This window comes from Rhea americana, unplaced genomic scaffold, assembly GCF_003343005.1.
Source record: "Rhea americana isolate MKP2758 unplaced genomic scaffold, rheAme1 scaffold_204, whole genome shotgun sequence".
Taxonomy (NCBI): domain Eukaryota; kingdom Metazoa; phylum Chordata; class Aves; order Rheiformes; family Rheidae; genus Rhea; species Rhea americana.
This window is the reverse complement of record NW_028186195.1, coordinates 829405-847482: the sequence shown is the minus strand read 5'-3', so window position 1 is coordinate 847482 and position 18078 is coordinate 829405. Positions and strand designations below refer to the sequence as shown.

At 36.7% G+C, this 18078-nt stretch overlaps 1 protein-coding gene across 5 annotated transcripts in view; it reads left to right on the top strand.

Annotated features, from left to right (window-relative positions):
• Nucleotides 1–18078, top strand: part of UNC5D (unc-5 netrin receptor D) — a 124027-nt gene that overhangs the window by 95915 nt on the left and 10034 nt on the right. For 4 of the 5 annotated variants that reach the window (XM_085304192.1, XM_085304191.1, XM_085304190.1 and 1 more), the window contains 5 exons: nt 765–1142; nt 3596–3680; nt 9523–9691; nt 11376–11603; nt 15054–15203. In XM_085304192.1, coding sequence (XP_085160318.1) covers nt 765–1142; nt 3596–3680; nt 9523–9691; nt 11376–11603; nt 15054–15203 — 1010 coding nt within the window. The remainder of the gene's footprint in view (nt 1–764; nt 1143–3595; nt 3681–9522; nt 9692–11375; nt 11604–15053; nt 15204–18078) is intronic. The other variant, XM_085304193.1, reaches the window with a different exon arrangement.

Here is an 18078-nt window from a genome sequence, read left to right as displayed (position 1 = left end):
TCCCTTTAACACTACAGAAATACTGTCACTAGATTCTAGTATGGTATTTGTGACTTGGACACACGGACCAGATCTCTTAAGTCTAGCCTGTCTAGGTCCAATTTATAGATGGGAAAATCAAAGTGCAGCTGGGTGCTACATAGGATTTACAAATGCATGTAGTGTTTTACTGAAACTGACRATTAAATACAGGTCTAATCTTTTCCTCCCCCTGATTTGGGCATAGAGTGATTCAAGCTCCAGTTCTTGCTAAGGAGGAACTAGCTATAGCATACTTAGTACCACAGTATGGGCTGAAACTGAACCTGGAAGATGAGACACTGAGAAAGGCAGACACGCTATCATACAGTCTACTAAACAGTTACTCAAAATTTGGCATTTTTATAAATTATAGCAATCGTGACTCACATATAGGACATGAGTCATGGGTCATTAGCATGCTTAAGTCCAYATGCATGTTGTTTTTTCATTTCTCAGTGTAGATGTAACTCATGAGACTTCAGAACATAGAGTCAAAGGGTTTTATGCATCTCGAGACTGTAAGCCAAATCACTGCATGACCAGGAAGCCATTGCAAGGTTCCTAATTTCTATTCCTCTGCTCTGTGGAGATCTCCATAAAATGGATGAACTATCCATATCCCTATCCATACTATTTCTCAATTTGTCTGCTATCCAGATGCTTTATTCAGCAAAACTGCATACCATTATAAAATGTAGTGTATAAAACAGTAACTAACTCCCTGATCCACTTCATTCCATCAGGCAACTCYCTGCTTTTGAACTCAGCCATGCAGCCTGACTTGACAGTGAGCAGAACTTACAGTGGACCAATCTGCCTGCAGGATCCCATGGACAAGGAGCTAATGACCGAGTCTTCACTGTTTAACCCATTGTCAGACATCAAAGTCAAAGTTCAGAGTTCGTTCATGGTTTCCCTAGGGGTGACAGAGAAGGCTGAATATCATGGAAAGACACATTCTGGAACCTTTCCTCATGGGAATAACAGGGCCTTTGGCACAATACAAGCTAGAAATAGGGCTACATATGTTCAGAACCTTTCTTCTATTTCAACAAAAAGCGAGCTCAAGACAACTGGTATTTTTGGACACTTGGGTGGTCGTTTAGTGGTTCCAAACACAGGTGGGTAGATCCTTTGKTTTTTTTTTTTAACTAGAAGCTTATAAAATAAGTTTAGATGTAACTGGTTTTATGGGGGAGGGTGGGAGAAAGAAAAAGAAAAAAGGAGAGATTCCCTTAATACAAAGTTTGAGAAGTAGTACATGTTGCCTACATAGATCATTACGATCAGGACAAAGTTTGGGATGCATTATTCCTTCCTGTTTGAACTGTTGTAAATCATTGCCTCCCTTCACGTCTTCGGTGTAAAAGTCGTATTAATCAAAGCTCCCTGTCGCTTACTCAGTTCCTGAACCAAAAGAAGGGCTTCTCAGGAAGGAGGCAGTGGAAGAGTATCGAAGATTATGAGGTCATATTCAAAGGGGAATCTAAATACATTACTGTCTAATTGTGTGAACATTGTCCAAGTTCATTATGTTATCAAAGAAAAATCTGTGGCATACAAGAAGTGGATGCCCCTGCAGAATAGCTTCTACTCTCAATGAAAACTCTAGTGTGGCTTTTGTTAGCATTYACTTTCGGCTTTCTCATTTTCTTTTTCTTTAGCTTAATTCTTGCTTGACAGATTTCCATAGTAGGGCACTTTAAAGTTAACTGGCATTTCAAGATTGGGCTGTGCACTGAAACGCTGCAGTAGAGATGCTGAATTTGTATTGCTTAAGATGAAAAGTTTGTTTTGTGACCTCAGAGGTTTGTGAAGCAGCATGAGATTCTGGACTTAGGTAATTGAGTTTGTTAAATCTGCAGAAAATACATGACAACCAAATTAGAATCAAATAAAGGACGTTAATAAGGTCATATTCTGCAACATGTTTCACTGTAGCATGTTTGTGTCGTGCTGAATAAAATCCCTTATGTTGAATGCTTCCTTGTTCAAAATGGCAAATAGAACTAGCTTGATGACACTACTGCCAACTAACAGGGTATCTTTTGGACTCCTGTGATGTCATTCCAAATCTCATTTAAACTCAACTTTGATTACAGTTGGTTAGTGTTTTCAAGCTTGTGGTTTCATACTAYGTGGTTGAACTGAATGCTTTAAGGCTACTGCATGGCCTTATCCTTCACGTTCAACAAAATTGGGATTTGAAAAGCATAAAAAGACATGGCCTGCATTTAAACAAGATTAGTATCAGTATATAACTGAGTGATATAATATTTAGTGCAGAATCATGCATAACATATAGAATGAAGTCATTTCTTTACAGACATTTTTTGTTCAGGAATATTAGAAATAATTAGGAATATTCAGAATATTAGAAAGGCAGATGCACTAAGTCAGTATAACAGTCATAAATGAAGAAGTCCTTCATACTATGTATTTAGCTACTTCAGTAATGCTAGCACCACCTACCAGATGATTCACATGCTTATTTGGCCTGCATGCAGTATTTCTTTTCTCCACTTACGTAWGATCAAATTTGCCAATCAGTTGTAAATTACAGTGACATTGCATCATGTTACTACTTAGCTGAGGTTCTGCAGGTGTAATAAATTCAAAGTACTTGATACCTAGTTTTTCTAYACTGAGTATGCTATACAACAGTGTAATTTCACTGTTTCACTGGTATCCAGTTGAGAGCATCTTTGTTCATTTCTAATTTATACTAGTTGAGTAAAAGGAAAATTGTATCACTTGGATTCAGTAGTTATTATGTGAACTAAAAGGTACAGTGATTACCATACAAATTTAGTTTCATTTGGTTAGATGATCTATTGGGAGATTGTGATCCCAGAATCACCCCCATTTTATTTCAAGGTCAGAAACAGACAAAGCAGTTCAAGAAAAGTTTAAACTATGATCATGTCTTGTAAAGCARTGAGCTATGCAGATGACAAGATCTGTACCCCTAACAGACATTTCAACAAATAGGGCAAGAGTGAAAAACAGTTAACAAATGCTTATGGCATCTTTTGAAACTGGCTTCCCCTCACTGCCTTCTAGAAATTGTCAGAGCCTAACCTAAAATTTACCAAAGATAAACATGCTTTTTAATGTATTTATTATGGGGAGAAAAGGAAAAGAAAAATCAAATACAGAACTTAAAACACTTTATTCTGTTGCTGCATCAGATAAAAGCCTGTCAAGGTTATAGGGAAGAAGACAGACCTTCAGTCACATCCAGATCCAGTGTCATTCAGTGGCACAAAACTGCAGGAAGTCCATTCTTTAAAARCTTTGTTGGGGCAAGAAGTTTTTAGCCATTTGAATTTACAGTTTCTGGCTCTAGAAGGACCTTATTTTGATCTGTATCTTTGGAAAACAATGAAATATTAATAACTGTGTGCATCATATTGCGTATTTTTTTAGAACCACTATTTTAGAGGAACTTTCTTCTATTCTGGTAGATAGCCTTCCTAGATGCTGTAAATCAGAGGCCAACTGTGAGGTTTTTTTTTTTTTTTAATCTCCAATATTTTTCCAAAAGATAAGCTCTGCCTTTGCTCTTTTGTAGGAGTCAGTTTATTGATACCACATGGAGCTATTCCTGAAGAGAGTTCATGGGAAGTCTATCTTGCCATCACTCAGAGGGAGTCCAGGTAAAAAGTACATTAAAAACCACACAGTAATACCTTCCAAGATCTGTGGAATTGTCTCATTTTATTTATTTCTTGTCCGTGCTGTCTCAAGGAATGGAATATGCAGGAGTTGTTCCATCTTCAGTGCTGCTGGCGTGACCGTGCTGTTGTGCTATAAGCCATATCCTTATAAATGACACAAAAAGCAGGCTTATTATGTGATGCTCCTGTGAAAATACATGTAATTATTGCAAATGCTGTTAAGGATGGGATACCTCAAGGAAACCAGTGTATGACAGTGTTGAAATTGGTGTTGGTGATGTGTCATTTCTGATTTGCAGGCTTCTATATCACACAAGTCTACTTACAATAGTTTATAAATTACCTTTAATGGAAACTTTATATCCAGAGACTTTCATRATCTGCAAACCACAGCTTAAAATTTACTACCTAGGTCATCAGTTTGAATGACCCTATGGTAGATAGGTACAGAAGTGTTGTTACTTCATGACAGACATTTGGTAACGTAGATGATGTGAATAAATGACTGCATGTGACAATTTTAAATATTTTGGTTGTTTTGCAAGTCTCCATTGGAATGTTCCCTTGTTGGATTCACCAGCAACAGCGGATGAATGGTGGCAATTAAACTGTACTTTGTTCTCTAAGTAGTTTTTTCTACATTCTGTCTGATGGGACAGGAAGGTGGTGTTTGAAATACTGCTCTTATTTCACAAATGAATGAGTTCTCTAGAATGCTATCATATTCCCTGCAAAGACAAGAAAAAGACAAAGAAGAAGAAATAGGTTTTTGGTAAATGCAAGTGTGTTTTTTTTCTGTTTTTTTTCTGTTTTTTTTTTTTTTTTTTGTTTGTTTGTTTTTTTTTTTTTTAGTGTTGGTGTCAATGCGTGTTGCAAGTGTCTGTTATACAAAAGGCACCTAGCTTATATCTAGGTGCTTTTAAAAACTATTTGTCCTGTTAGATACAGGATGCTAAATACTCTTGCGAGTTCTACATGTGGATGTTTCCATTATTCCGTTGTAATCACTGGAGCTGTCTCTGTTCTGCATTGGAAGGGCTGGAATTGGCCCAAAGCCACTTGCTTTAGAATGGATTTTCCCCCTTTATTTTTATGAAGAAAAACAGCCAGAGAARCAGATGGTTTTAACAGATTTTGATAGCTGTTCCCATAAAAACATTTCTTGGCTTTAATTTCCACACAGCATGGGTTATAAAGAATCAAAGCACTCTGCTACTCTCTCATTTCTTTGAGCCTGACAGCCCCACAGATGAGTAGAACTCAGGTTTGAGTCACATTTTTTTTCCTTGATTCACTTGGCTTCAGCTAGAAATTTTGAAGAAACCCTGCAAGAGGGTAAAATTATCAAAATGAAAAAAAAATTAACTGATTCAGGAAATAAGTCTAGCTTGTTTTGACAGTAGCATTCCTACTAGACTAACACCAGGATTCGAGGGAAGGTAATGATCCCCTGATCAGCTGCAAGATTGTGACTAGAGATTGCATGACCTTGCACAGTAGCTGATGAACCCCGCATGCTCATCACAGAAGAGCTAGAATGGGGTCTAGTGTGTGGCTGTTGTCTCTAAAATGCTAATGCTCCACAACCACCCGCAGCCAGCACACATGCTTGAAGAGGTTTTTGAAAGGCAAAAATAAATAAAAATTACATGCTGCAAATCAATTAGATTGTTATGAAGGAGAGAAWTATTAGCCAGCTGTGGGTCCTCCAGAGTATCCTGTCTTACTGGGGTCTAGAAATAAAAGAACAACAGCTGTAGCAAAATCACAAAAAGTACTGATGCCTTTTAAATAGCTAGATGCTTTAGCTTTCAGGCTTTCCTTCTGTATAGAGGAAGCATAATGTTCTAATTTGAAGAAAAATTAAAATTGGTAAGAAAAAGATGATGTAGGAGAGAGGCAAGAGAAGCTGCAAATTATGATGAGGATGTTGTACCTCTAGAAATTGCCACTATTTGACACTTTTTAAGTAAAGAGAGGAAACTTTGTCAAGTACTTAGTGGGTTGGCGTTTTTTTGTTTTTATGTGTAGCTTTTGCATGTTGTTGCAGTTGAAGACAGTGGAAGATTTGAAATTCCAGTCAGAAAGGGTGGTGGTATTCCAATCATCTGTTGATGATTGATTGTTGATTTCTAACAAGCCTGTGCTTGTTAGAAAGTCTGAATAACTAACTTTTCTTCAGCAAGGAGGAAAGCCACTTGTCTGTACATCTGATTGCATGCTGAAAAGATGATCCACATTGTATAATGATACTTCATTTACGTGTGTCATTTCTTTTATTGCCAGTTGCTCTGTAAGAACTATYAAGCCCTATTAGAATAATTTATCATAAACATCATTTCTAATCTAGTTAATTACCATGTAGTGAGGATACTAATCTTGACAAGTTGAGCCTGAACTTTGTGCTTCAGGAGAACATAGAGTAGCCTGGGGGATCTGATGATGAATGCATTGTCTGCTGTCTTTGGAGTATTGTATGTTATTGGGGTTTGTTCAGATTTTCACAAAACCACACGTTACTGTGTGGTTCCACAATGAAAACAAAGCATATACATAAATTAATTCCTTGCTGTGTGCTGAAATTAGATAGTGAGATCACTGATCTAAGGTGGTAGTAGTATATAAGTCACTATACAGTCCCTAGGCATAACCTTCTTACTTGTGTTAAGGGTTAMCAGACTTTTTCTAGAAAACCCTGCAACTCTTTAGCAACTCTTTGATCTATTTACCTTGCAACTATGCAAATATTAAATACTTGCATCTCGTAATGCTTTCCTTTCCTGCGTTGCCTAATAAATGGCTCTGAACTGTGTCAGATTCTTAATATTGTGTCAGTTACTATACAGCATACTCTTGCTACTTGCAACATGTGCGAGTTCATCTAATTAGCTAATTTCAGTTCAGTTGCCATTAAATAATTCCCAGAATTCCCATATGTCTGTCCAAAATGTTCTACAGGGAGAATGACTCTCTAATAGCAACTGAATAGCTCCTTTCAGAATAGCTTATCATTGGCGATTCGCACACATCCCTGCTATTATTCTTCTCCATCAGAAATTATRCAGAGTGACTCTGGAATCTGCCAGTGGCTGTGACACAGCTACATCCTTTCAGTGACTGTAGCTTGGGGCGGGGGGAGTTAGTACGCTAAGATTTTATTGTCCCTGTCTTTCATAGCAATTTTGCAAGGCTGCTACCAGAACCCTCCCACCAGTATTTTAAATGTATGTATATATAAATATATAAAGAGAGAGAGAGAGAGAGAGAGAGTATTTCTTTCTGTATCTATATCTGTCTGCAGTGTTTTGTTTCATTCTTGAGACTTCAAAAATTTGAGCTATTTCTGATGGGAATCATCACTAATAGCTTGACTAAAACTGGCTGCACAGCTCTTAGGGTAAATGCAGCCTTGTTTTTGAAATAACCTATATATTGCTCCAACTATCAAAGATSAATTGTCACGCTCTGTACTAGGGGTAACTTCGGAAAATTCCTGCCCTCATCCTCTCGCATTTATGCATTTGTCAGCAGCAGCCACTTGGTGAAAGACATGTCTGTTGTAAGAGATACAGAGATGCATCTACCAAGTTAAATAACTAACATTTGACTCATTTTCTGGAAATACGATTTTGTTGCCCCTTCTTGCAGCTGCGTCAAAACAAAGATAAGGAAATAGAATGTGCCAGTTTTTTTCTGAGGTACAGCAGAGAGAAATCATATGAATGGAATTAACTTACTGAAATACGTATGTAAAAAGTTGGCTGGAGGATTTCTGATCATTTTCAGACATTTTTCTTTATAAGAACTCAGGATAATTTCTTAAATTAGCTGGAAAGAGAGGTGATTTGGGAAAACTGCTCCAAGATTTTATTTTTCAGGAAATCAAAGGTAGCTACCTCTATTATCCCAAAATAAGTGATGTTATTTTGTACAAAAACAGTGTTTCCTAGCAGTGAATGGTTTGTGAAAAATTGTGCGTTTCACTGAATTAATGTCAGAATGAGTATTTCAAGCAAACAATTCAAACAAAACTACTTGCTTATGCCTATGAATAACAATCATCTTACGTGTCTCTAAATTCGACAGGCTGACTGGCACTGCTTGCTTCCTATAGAGCTTGAGCGTAAATGCTTTCCTGCAGGAAGGGCTACAAGCACTGTACGATCATAAACACTGCTTTGTGCTCCYGTCTCTTTCCTCCCTCTCTTATGCATACACACTCACTGTTCAGATAGAAAAATGGCAGCTATAATAATTTCTGCATTTGTGCTTTGATATTTTTTAACCTAGAACTCCTACAGACACTTAAAAACAGTGACACTTAGGGAAGAGTTAGTGTTATGACACTTGAAAAAAAGCACAATTGGCCTTTTTTTTAGTCAGTATGCTGAGTCTGCTTTTCTTTTTTCCACTCTGATCTTCATCTCACAGGTACTTGTATATGTACTACTTCACGTGAATTATGTCACTGAAGTTGTTAGAACATTTTTCAAGTCTTCAGGAGAAATGGTCTTACTACAGTTATACTGAGAATGCTACTCCTACGTAATGTTAGGTAGATGCAAAGGTATTTGCATGAATGGAATATAATTAAGTGCAAGTCTGCACTCAAGTGTGCCTCCATGAGCACTAMATTCACTTAATTGTATATACAAGTTGACTTGAATAGCTTGTAAATTAGCAGCATAGTCATGTAGCACTGGGCTTGGCATAGGCGGTATGGGAGGGTTTGGTTGTTGCTGTGCTGCTATTGCAAAACTCGAGCAATGCTTTTGTTAGCTTGTGACATGGCAGTGAAGATTATATTCTAGTTGTTAAGCAGGGAGAAGGACAAGGTTTTCCCTCATTTGTATCTTGAAACACCGTTCTCTACAATTTTAAGAGTGAACTATGCATCCAGTTATTAACAAGCCACAAAAATTGGGTCTTAGAACCCAAAGGAAAGACTACAGTGCAAAAAGCTGGAGCAAGATGGTTCAAATTCCAGCATTTATGTCTAACAAACAAACTAGTCTGATGCACTTTGTCACTTACTCTGCTTAAGTGTTTATGTTATAAAAGGTAAGAAAAAATAGTTCATGTATGTGAGACAAAGTTACATTTAGGTTAGATTAAGGGTGAAGGCAGAAAGATTAATGTCAGCGACTTCATCTTTATAATTGAGAAAGCAATTAATCTACCAAACATAGACGATTACGTTCAGATTAGATGAATCCTTATAATTCCTCGATTGTGTTGACTAGATCTCCATTGACTATAATGGAGCTCACATATTTAGGCAGAAAGATTCTATCCCTAATGTCTGCTTTAAGTTACCTATCTATCTTCTTCATCTGGCAGAATATGAATATGGTTTCAAACAAGGAAAATCACACTCTATCTGAGGAAATTTATGAGAGAGTATTTTTAAACTATACTTTACTACCATAGAAATATTGTTGATGACATTCTTTGCAAGCCGAGTTAGGTGGTAGTGTAACCAGCTGGTCCTGTAAGCAAGGTTTACTTTCATAGAGTAATTTTAGTGTTGTATTTGGTTTAAACATATTGACATATATTTTAAAGATCAAAAACCTAAACTGACCAGCCAAGGATTTGAGTAGATGTAGCCTAATAGGTGTGTTTCATCTCCAGCCACTGATTCCATATGAAAATCAGCACAGAAGTTGGGTTCCTTATTTTTTCTGTAGAAGATGAATGAAACAGAGCTTTTTTGACTAAAAATATTTTAAGTATTTGTGTAATGCAGGTAGTGCAAGTACATTTTCACTCCCTATTAAGGAAAAATCCTGAAAGATTTTTATCTTCTTTTCATACAAAGCCTACAGCCAGATGGCACAGATGTTCTTCTAGGTCCAGAAGTAAGTTGTGGTCCCTCGGATGTGTCTGTCAGCACTCCATTTGCCTTGACTATACCACACTGCGCAGAATTAAATTCAGAGCACTGGAATATTCACTTGAAAAAAAGGACTCAACAAGGAAAATGGGAGGTAAGTTTAGACTTCTCTTCCCATTCAGAAGATTGTACTAACCAGTGGAAGCATCATTACCCGTAGTCAGGAGCTGGTCAAAGATGCTGTAAGGGATAGAACCAGGAATTTTTAAGTGTTCTTTTTCCTTTAAAAATAAAAAGGATTATGCATTTTGTCAAGAAGTAGTTAATCTTCAAGTGCTATACTAAAATGTGCAAAAAAGGAACTTCTTTATGATCTTTCCCCTGTTACATGAGAAGGTACCAATTTTATCAGATAGCAGTTAATAACACAGCCAGGATCCATTTATTTTGAAAAAAACAAGTTTTTATAGGTCTTAACTCCCAAAGAAACTCAAAGAGGCTATTATATCTGAGCAAGATTTTATCATGATATAAATTAAGTTATGCAATTGGTAAAAATATACACTCGAAATTTAACTTTATTCTTTTTTAACCTAGAAAGGGTCCTGCTGATTTAAAATCTTGTCTCTTCACCCATCATTTCAGTGAGCATTCAGTGATTGCCCTGTGCTAGTCACCTTTGACGCTAGTGTATATTACCTAAAGTATTTCCCTTCCTTAGTTCAAAATACATTTTCTTATCCTGATTTACTAGGGTAATAAAGCTTTGTGCACTCGTGGCATAGATGTTTGATTATTTGTGTCTGTCCACCTTGTCCTCTTCCATATTTTTAAGCCCATTGGTTATTTTCAGCCAAAATTGGCATGCGGGCAGCAGCCTCAAACACGTGAAACTTCTTTTGGGGAGAGATCCTACTAATAACACTCCTGAAGAGAATGCTAGTGCATGAACTGAGCCTTTATTCAACAGAAAGGTTTTGAATTTCCCAACATTAAATAATGTGATCATTGTACATATTATTAAAACCATAGAGTCCACACGTGAATCCACAGCCTAACAGGCTTTATTCTACTGCTGCTGATGGAACTATTTGGTTCCTTGCATTGTGAGGAAACAAACAGTAGTTAAAACATTCCTGGTTATCGTAATTCACCCTCTCCTTTTCCTCCTATAAGTTGCTATGTTGTTCCTTGCCCTTCTTTAACTCATTTCAAATTCAGTTTAGTTCTCCTGCCTTAGACGCACTCAATAGTCAGCTCCATCAGTGTTGGTTACAGACACCCTGGGACTAATGAGGAGGAGTGTAACATCAGACTGCAGACTGCTCAAATACTTCATCTAATGATGTTATAATGCAGAACTGAGCATGAAAGACAAAACAGTGGGGTAGGTGTTTTTCTGATGAGGGTAAACATAATTGTAATGGTTGTTGTGAAAGCATGTCAGATACCCACTATTGCTCAAGGCTTGCTTTTTGAATTAATCTTCAAGGTAATATCAACTTGACACTGGGAAAAAATTAGCTAGAAAGTCAAGAACACTTGAAAAATGCTAAAACTGCTTATGCATCAGCATCAGGATTATTGTTGTTACATGCTGTGTACTCATTGAATTCTGCACAATATATTGTGCAATAGCCCTATTGCTGTCTGGAGGCTAAATAGTGAATATTTACTCATATAGGCAGTCTCCCTTCCCCGATGTCAGCACAAGTAAAGACTATGCATACTGGCACTCAGATGTATTTTATATTCCACTTGGGGAAAAAAAAAAAGTGTCAGGACTCCTATTCTCAAAGCCTACTGATACTTTTTTTAACTTGAGTTTCATTTTGCAGGAAGTGATGTCTGTGGAAGAGGAAACTACTACTTGCTACTGCCTGTTGGATCCTTATGCCTGTCACATTCTCTTAAACAGCTTTGGAACTTATGCTCTTATTGGAGAGCCCATCTCTGACTGTGCCGTTCGACAGCTGAAAGTAGCGGTTTTTGGATGCATGTCTTGCAATTCTCTGGATTACAATCTGAGAGTATACTGTATGGATAATACACCTTGTGCATTTCAGGTAAATGGTTTCATGTTGTTGTTTATTTTTAGTTATTTTTTCCACAGAATACTGCCATCCCTTCTTCCTGGGGATAGTCCCTGGGTTATGGCAATAGTCCAGAACTCCAAAGAATTAGTATATTGTAATTTATTCTGTCACTGCTGCATGACCTTTATGGAAAAAAGTTAGAGAAGAGATGCAAAAAAATGTTAGGGTGGGCTCAGTGCCTTGGCTGCATGACCACAGGCAGAGCTTGCCTGCATTTGCAGCTGAGCGATACACCAACAGAAGCAGAAAATGTAAGTCATTATCATTTGATGTATATATTTATCATGGTCATTACCCATACACTGTCATTAGTCAGTTCAAATTTCTTTTACTTTTATAATGTGAGAAAGAAGATAGATTCTCTCACAATCTTTTTCTACAATAAYTAAATTATAATTGTGCATGTCTTTCCCCTTTAACAAAACAAAACAACCTCAAGTGGCAATTAATCAAAATTAGCATGATTTTTCCATGTGGTATATCAAGAAAAAACAACAAAATTCACTGGTTTTTGCATCCTTGGTAAACCAGAAGCTTTAATGAAATGGATTTTTTTTTTTTTTTTTGGAAGCAGATGAACACAGTTATGATAAATTTTTTCTTCCTTTTCCTGTCTTGCAGAATAGAAACATGAATCTTAATGAAGCACACACTAATATCCATATGCTTCTAATAAAAGCAAAACCACTGAAAGCCACTAACTAAAAATAGCTTTGTAATTACTTGCACAATTTGTGGGATTAGTACTTCTCTGGGCCCCAAATTTGGAGGCCCAAGTTCTATCTTCAGATATTTGTGTATGTTTACACCATGAACACATACAAGTAGCTTTGAGTCATACATTCAGTTAATATAAACCTTTATTGCCTGTTGCCTTTAGTGAAACTGTGTGACTCCGCATCAGTTATGAATACATCCTGTGTGTATTCATGCAGTATTGTGCAGCAGGTTTATACAAGTTGTACAGAACATTAAACTACACAGGAAAAAATCTCAAACTTTATTCTGCAATGCAACTATGAAAGAGGCTCACAACAGGGAAATGAGATTAGTCTTGTTCAGAACAACCATTTTTTTTTTCATGCTGCTTCATACAGCATGGTGCAATCTCTTTCAGTGATTCATTCATACTGAATTTTACCTTCAATATACTAAAAAAAAAAATACATTAAAACTCTCACCCAATGCAGTCTGATTTAACTGCACCATCTTGTTTCTCAAATTATTGTGACATTCAGCAAAACAATGAAGGAGCCTGGATTATTTTTTCTTAACATGAAATTAAGTAAGTAAGATTTCAGAGCTACTTGTTTTTTTCTGTACAAATTTGTTAAAAGAATAATTACCAGTGTTCCCCCCTTGCAGAAATTAGAACAGGATCTTTGTACATAATGAGACAACTGTATATTTATGAAATTCTCCTTTCCTCGTAAATATGTTGCATCAATTCAATGCCAGTGTAAATATTTATATTGAGTAGTGGCCACAGAAAATACAGACTTTTGGAAACAGTGTCAAGAGTTGGGCCTACCAGGTTTTGTTTTGGCACTATTGCTCCATTACAGTGGAGTCCTGAATGAGATGGGAAACTCCTCAATGCCTCATTTTGTCCATGTGTGAAAACAGATACTACTTTTCTAACAGATCCTTTTGCCCTTTAGGCAATTACAAGTGTGTGCAAAACTCTCAGCTCTCAAGAAATAGAGATCTATGTAACAACCAAGTCCCTTACATTTTGCCRTAATTCCTTTGATGCTTGCATAACGAAAGACTATATGCATGATTAAAGGTAGAGCATCTGGAGTACATTTATAAAAATATCCAATGCCTTCAGGGAATTTTAAAAATAATTGTGAAATCCAAATACATCTTTTGCAGTTGAAATTCAAAAGCCAAAGTGTCAATTCTTACTCTTTTTTTAAGACAGAGCTGCCCCATTCTTTCATATAAACCCAACTGTCAGGAGTTGAAACACACAACTCTTTTCAGTTGTCCCATGCAACAGGACAAGATGCAACAGGCAATAACTGAACCACAGGAAGTTCCATCTGAATATGAGGAGGAATTTTCTCCACTGTGAGAGGGACAGAGCACTGGACCAGGTTGCCCAGAGAGGTTGTGGAGTCTCCTTCTCTGGAGATACTCAAAGCCCGCCTGGATGCAACCCTGTCTAGCATGCTCCAGGTGACCCTGCTATAGCAGGGGGGTTGGACTAGATCTCCAGAGGTCCCTTCCAACCTTACCCATTCTGTGAAACTGAACACCTATAAATAGCTTTGTAGTAAATATCTGTGATTATAGTTTCAGGAAGCTTGAGCATTTATTGTATTTTCAGAAAACTACCACAGTTCTAGTAGCTCTTCTAGCAATAATTTTAGACTACTGATGAGCACTGAACCCCTTTGATACATACAGATTTTATATAATTTGTATGGATAGAAAAGGTAATTTTGAAAGACTTCTGCTAGCTAATTTTAAAATACTTCTGCAAGCTTTTCTTCTTTGCTCATCTTTATGCTGTAACCATGAGAAACACTGCTTAAGTACAGGCAGGGTTGATTTTTCTTACTAATACATCTTACACTCACAGACTCAGAAAAATTTATGTTGGAATTAACATCTGATCTGCAGTCCAAACTCCTGTTCAAAGCAGGGCTGACTTCTAAGCTAGCCCTTTCAAGATTGCTCAGCATCTTGTCAGTAATTCTGAAAACTCCCATGGGTRGAGAAGTGAAAGCTTTTTGTGTAATGTGTACAACCTAGTGTGTTTGTTTCAGTGCTCTTTAAAGTTCTGAGTGTAGCTTCTCACCAAAACTGTTGTCTGTTTAATCTGGAGAACTAAGTGGACTGTGCACCAAGTATATCTTATGCTTTTTGTATTCCTTTTAGTCTGTAAAGTAAATTTCTTACAGTGCTTTGTATATCAAGTGTATTATGACTGGTAGAAACAGCCTGTAGGAGTTGCTCAAAAGGCTAATTAACGTTGCAAGAATAGTAGTCATATTCTTGGACAGATAAGGGACTAACCTGCAGTGATGTCACAGCTTAACCACAGTTTTTGTTTTCCTCTTTGGAAGGAAATAGCTCTACCTGGAAATGGGCTGACACAGTCTTGCTTCCCTCTCCATGCTGGTGTTAGAGATAGCTCTGCATAGTGAACTGCTGGTAAACTTCACCTTTCCAATAGTGGTCCTGTGAGATGCAATAAAATAGTAACAATCACACATGAATAATTTTCAGTTAAAAGAAAACTGGCTGGCACTGACCTGGAAATCCAAATGTGAAGACCGCCACTACTGAGTTGCAAAACCATTATAAAAGTTTCCTTCTGAATTACATGCCAGCTCTGAAATTCTTATTCATTAAATTTGGTGTTTTTTTCTAATAATTAAAGAAAGCTTTTCTCATCTGCTATTGCAGGAAGTGGTTTTAGATGAAAAGCTCCAAGGGGGACAATTACTGGAAGAGCCAAAACTTTTGCATTTCAAAGGGAATACCTTCAGTCTTCAGATATCTGTCCTTGATATCCCTCCTTTCCTCTGGAGAATTAAACCATTTACTGCATGTCAGGTACTCGGTAATTCTATTTGCTTACATTTTAATTCAGAAGCAGTGAGAATTTTCACTCGCATGTTGATAGTGAAGACAGTTGCGTAGCATGGAATATGGCAAAAAAAGCAGTGTTAAATATATAGCTGTACTTTTCAAAATATTACTGTAACAGATCTTTAAAGTTATAAACTCTAATCTAAATATGACACTATGAAGTAATTTATGCCACAATTTAAGGAATGAAACAGCATCATTCTCAACCTTACATAAAGAACAACGTGCTTTTAAGTGTTTTTCTTTTATTCTGGTCATTTATTTTACAGCTTAATAGATAATCAATATGAGGATGCTCCACTCCTACATTAAACACAGTTAAAAAGACTGGCAGGTTCTTGAGCAGTAATAAAAATCATGCAAATTTTCTCCTAATACAACTAAGCATTGCCTTACCCCAAATTATATAAAATAAAAAAGCTCTGTACTTTGGTTAATTAATCCTCTCTTGATTTTCCAGTCCTAGGGAATAAAACTGTATGATAAATTCAACCTCAAAGCACTATTAGAAAGTTTTTCTTTTCTGGTAACTGCTTTCTAATAAACATTCAATGGATGTGAAGTAAATGCATTTAGCAGTGTCTTGTGTAGATCTCTTCTGACTGCTTTAAAAGGCAGATAGAACACCTTCCACTGGCCCATGGTAAACAATATTTTTAGTTAAATAACCAATATAGAGGAGAAGAAAAACCTCAGTGGTTTAACTGAATTTCCCTCACCATGGTGACTGCTTCAAAAGCAACATATTACATTGCTGAAAAATTCTCTAGACTTTTCTTGCATCAAAGAAACTCTTTTAAATAACTATAGTAATAGAATATGCAGCTGTTCTGAGAGGTAAATGCTTTCACTCCCTTATATTGGATCCACAGTAGAAATGCCTGTAGTTCATGCTGTTTGCAAAGACTACTACAARAAAAGGGTTGCAATTATATAAGAAGGAATAGAACCTAAGAACCTAATAACACTGTGTTAAATTAGAAAAACAGCCTGCAGGAAACAATAGTTACTGTGCTGTCTGCAAACCATCTTTCTGATAACCTAAGTAAGAGTTTCTGCTATTCTAGCTGCCTTGTTTCTTTGTAGGTAAGAAATTTGGGAGGATTATTTCTGCCTGCTTATTTCTGCAAAGTTGTTATTTCTTTGGGGCATTATCTCCTTTGCTGGATTTGAGTCCCTAGTGCATGCAAAGTGCTGAGAGTGAGTCAGAGGCCCCAAAATATTTTGTGTGCAGTTCAGCACTTTTCCTAATGCTATGTACACTTCTATGAATAAATATATTGTTTATGGCATATTAAACTCGGGTATTTTTGTTCGCTGTTGGCAAATAATAGTCTGGAGTTTCCAGTTGAAATTGAACTGCAGGGTGCTGTTAAAACMAGTCCTGATAGCCATGCAAATTTCTCTGTATTAATGTTTACATGTTGTAAGGACCTCACTTTACTGAATCTAATACAAGAGGCACAGTCCAAAATAGCTATTAAATTTATTGCCATAAGATAGAAAATAAAAAGTCTGATGTGGGAGGCATAACCCACAGAAGAATGCTTAAGTAATGTGAAGTGCTGTATCTGCTTTAAGAGAAATGTAAATTGGCGACCTGTTGAAAATTTTGATCATAGAGGGCAGATTACCCATGCTCTCAGCAGCTACCTATGGCAAAAATGAAGCATATGCAAAACCTCTGCTGACAAAATGATGGCAGGATGCTGATACTGAAAATTTGTCTTTTATAGTGAGTATAATTTAAATGACTTAATTGAAAACTATAATAATTATTTTAATAGGAACTGCAGCACAACTTCTGCTGGCGTTGTATATTTCCCCCTCAGTCTGTCTGCACCTACAAAATCATTTACATTCTCTCTCTCTGCTAGAAACTTAAGTTATAATGGGAGAATCAAACTGAAAGCATTTCTGGAATACTTTCAACACACATTGTTCACCATACTTTGTCCCCCCATATTAAATTTCATGTAATTTGTTCTTCAGCTGAATGATTCTTCCACTTTGAATGAAAGCAAAGATGATTACTCTGGAAAAATTTAATTACAGTTGCTATACTCCTAACACTTTCCTATGTTTTATCACTGTTGGTAGCTTGCACTGCTACCAACTAAGGATCTAAACACAGAGCTTATAATTATTACTTATTGCATCATTATGGATTGCATGGGACGCTCTTGAGAAGATGCGAAGTTAGCTAAATTTCAGTCATGATTAAAACAATTCTCCTTATTTTAGTCTTGACTGCCTTTCACAGCATAGACTATAGTGGCTAGAGTGTTTTAGAGTGAAGCTGTTCTTGGAAGGTTTCTAAGCCTGTGTTCTCAGATTGCCACTGTTAGCTAATTTCTTCAGGGACATAGGTTGTGATCTTGTAGYGAGTTTGCTACCTCCTACACTGAAAAACAACTCCCCMCCACCACCACCACACACACACAAGAAAAAGACATAAATTGCTTAGAGGAAGGCAAGAATGAAGAAAAGCATGTTTTCTGTGGGGTAAAGACTGAAAGTCTCACTAGACTTACATATGTAGATTGCTTGTAAGAGATAAAAGCATTATATACTTGTATTTAAACATCTAATTAGGACAAACGATTAGTTGGTATATCACTTAGTAACTACCCCTAGAAAGAATTGTAACTACCTCTACAGGGCACAGTATTATATATGCATGTGTATGTGTCTTTTATTAACCTTCTATAAGGCTATAAAAAAATGCAAGTAAAATACACGCCCAGGTTAGATTTGGTTATAGTGATTAGTTTATTTCCTTTGAAGGATCAGCTTCACATGCTATTCAAATCACTTCTCTTAAATAAATGTTGCTAAA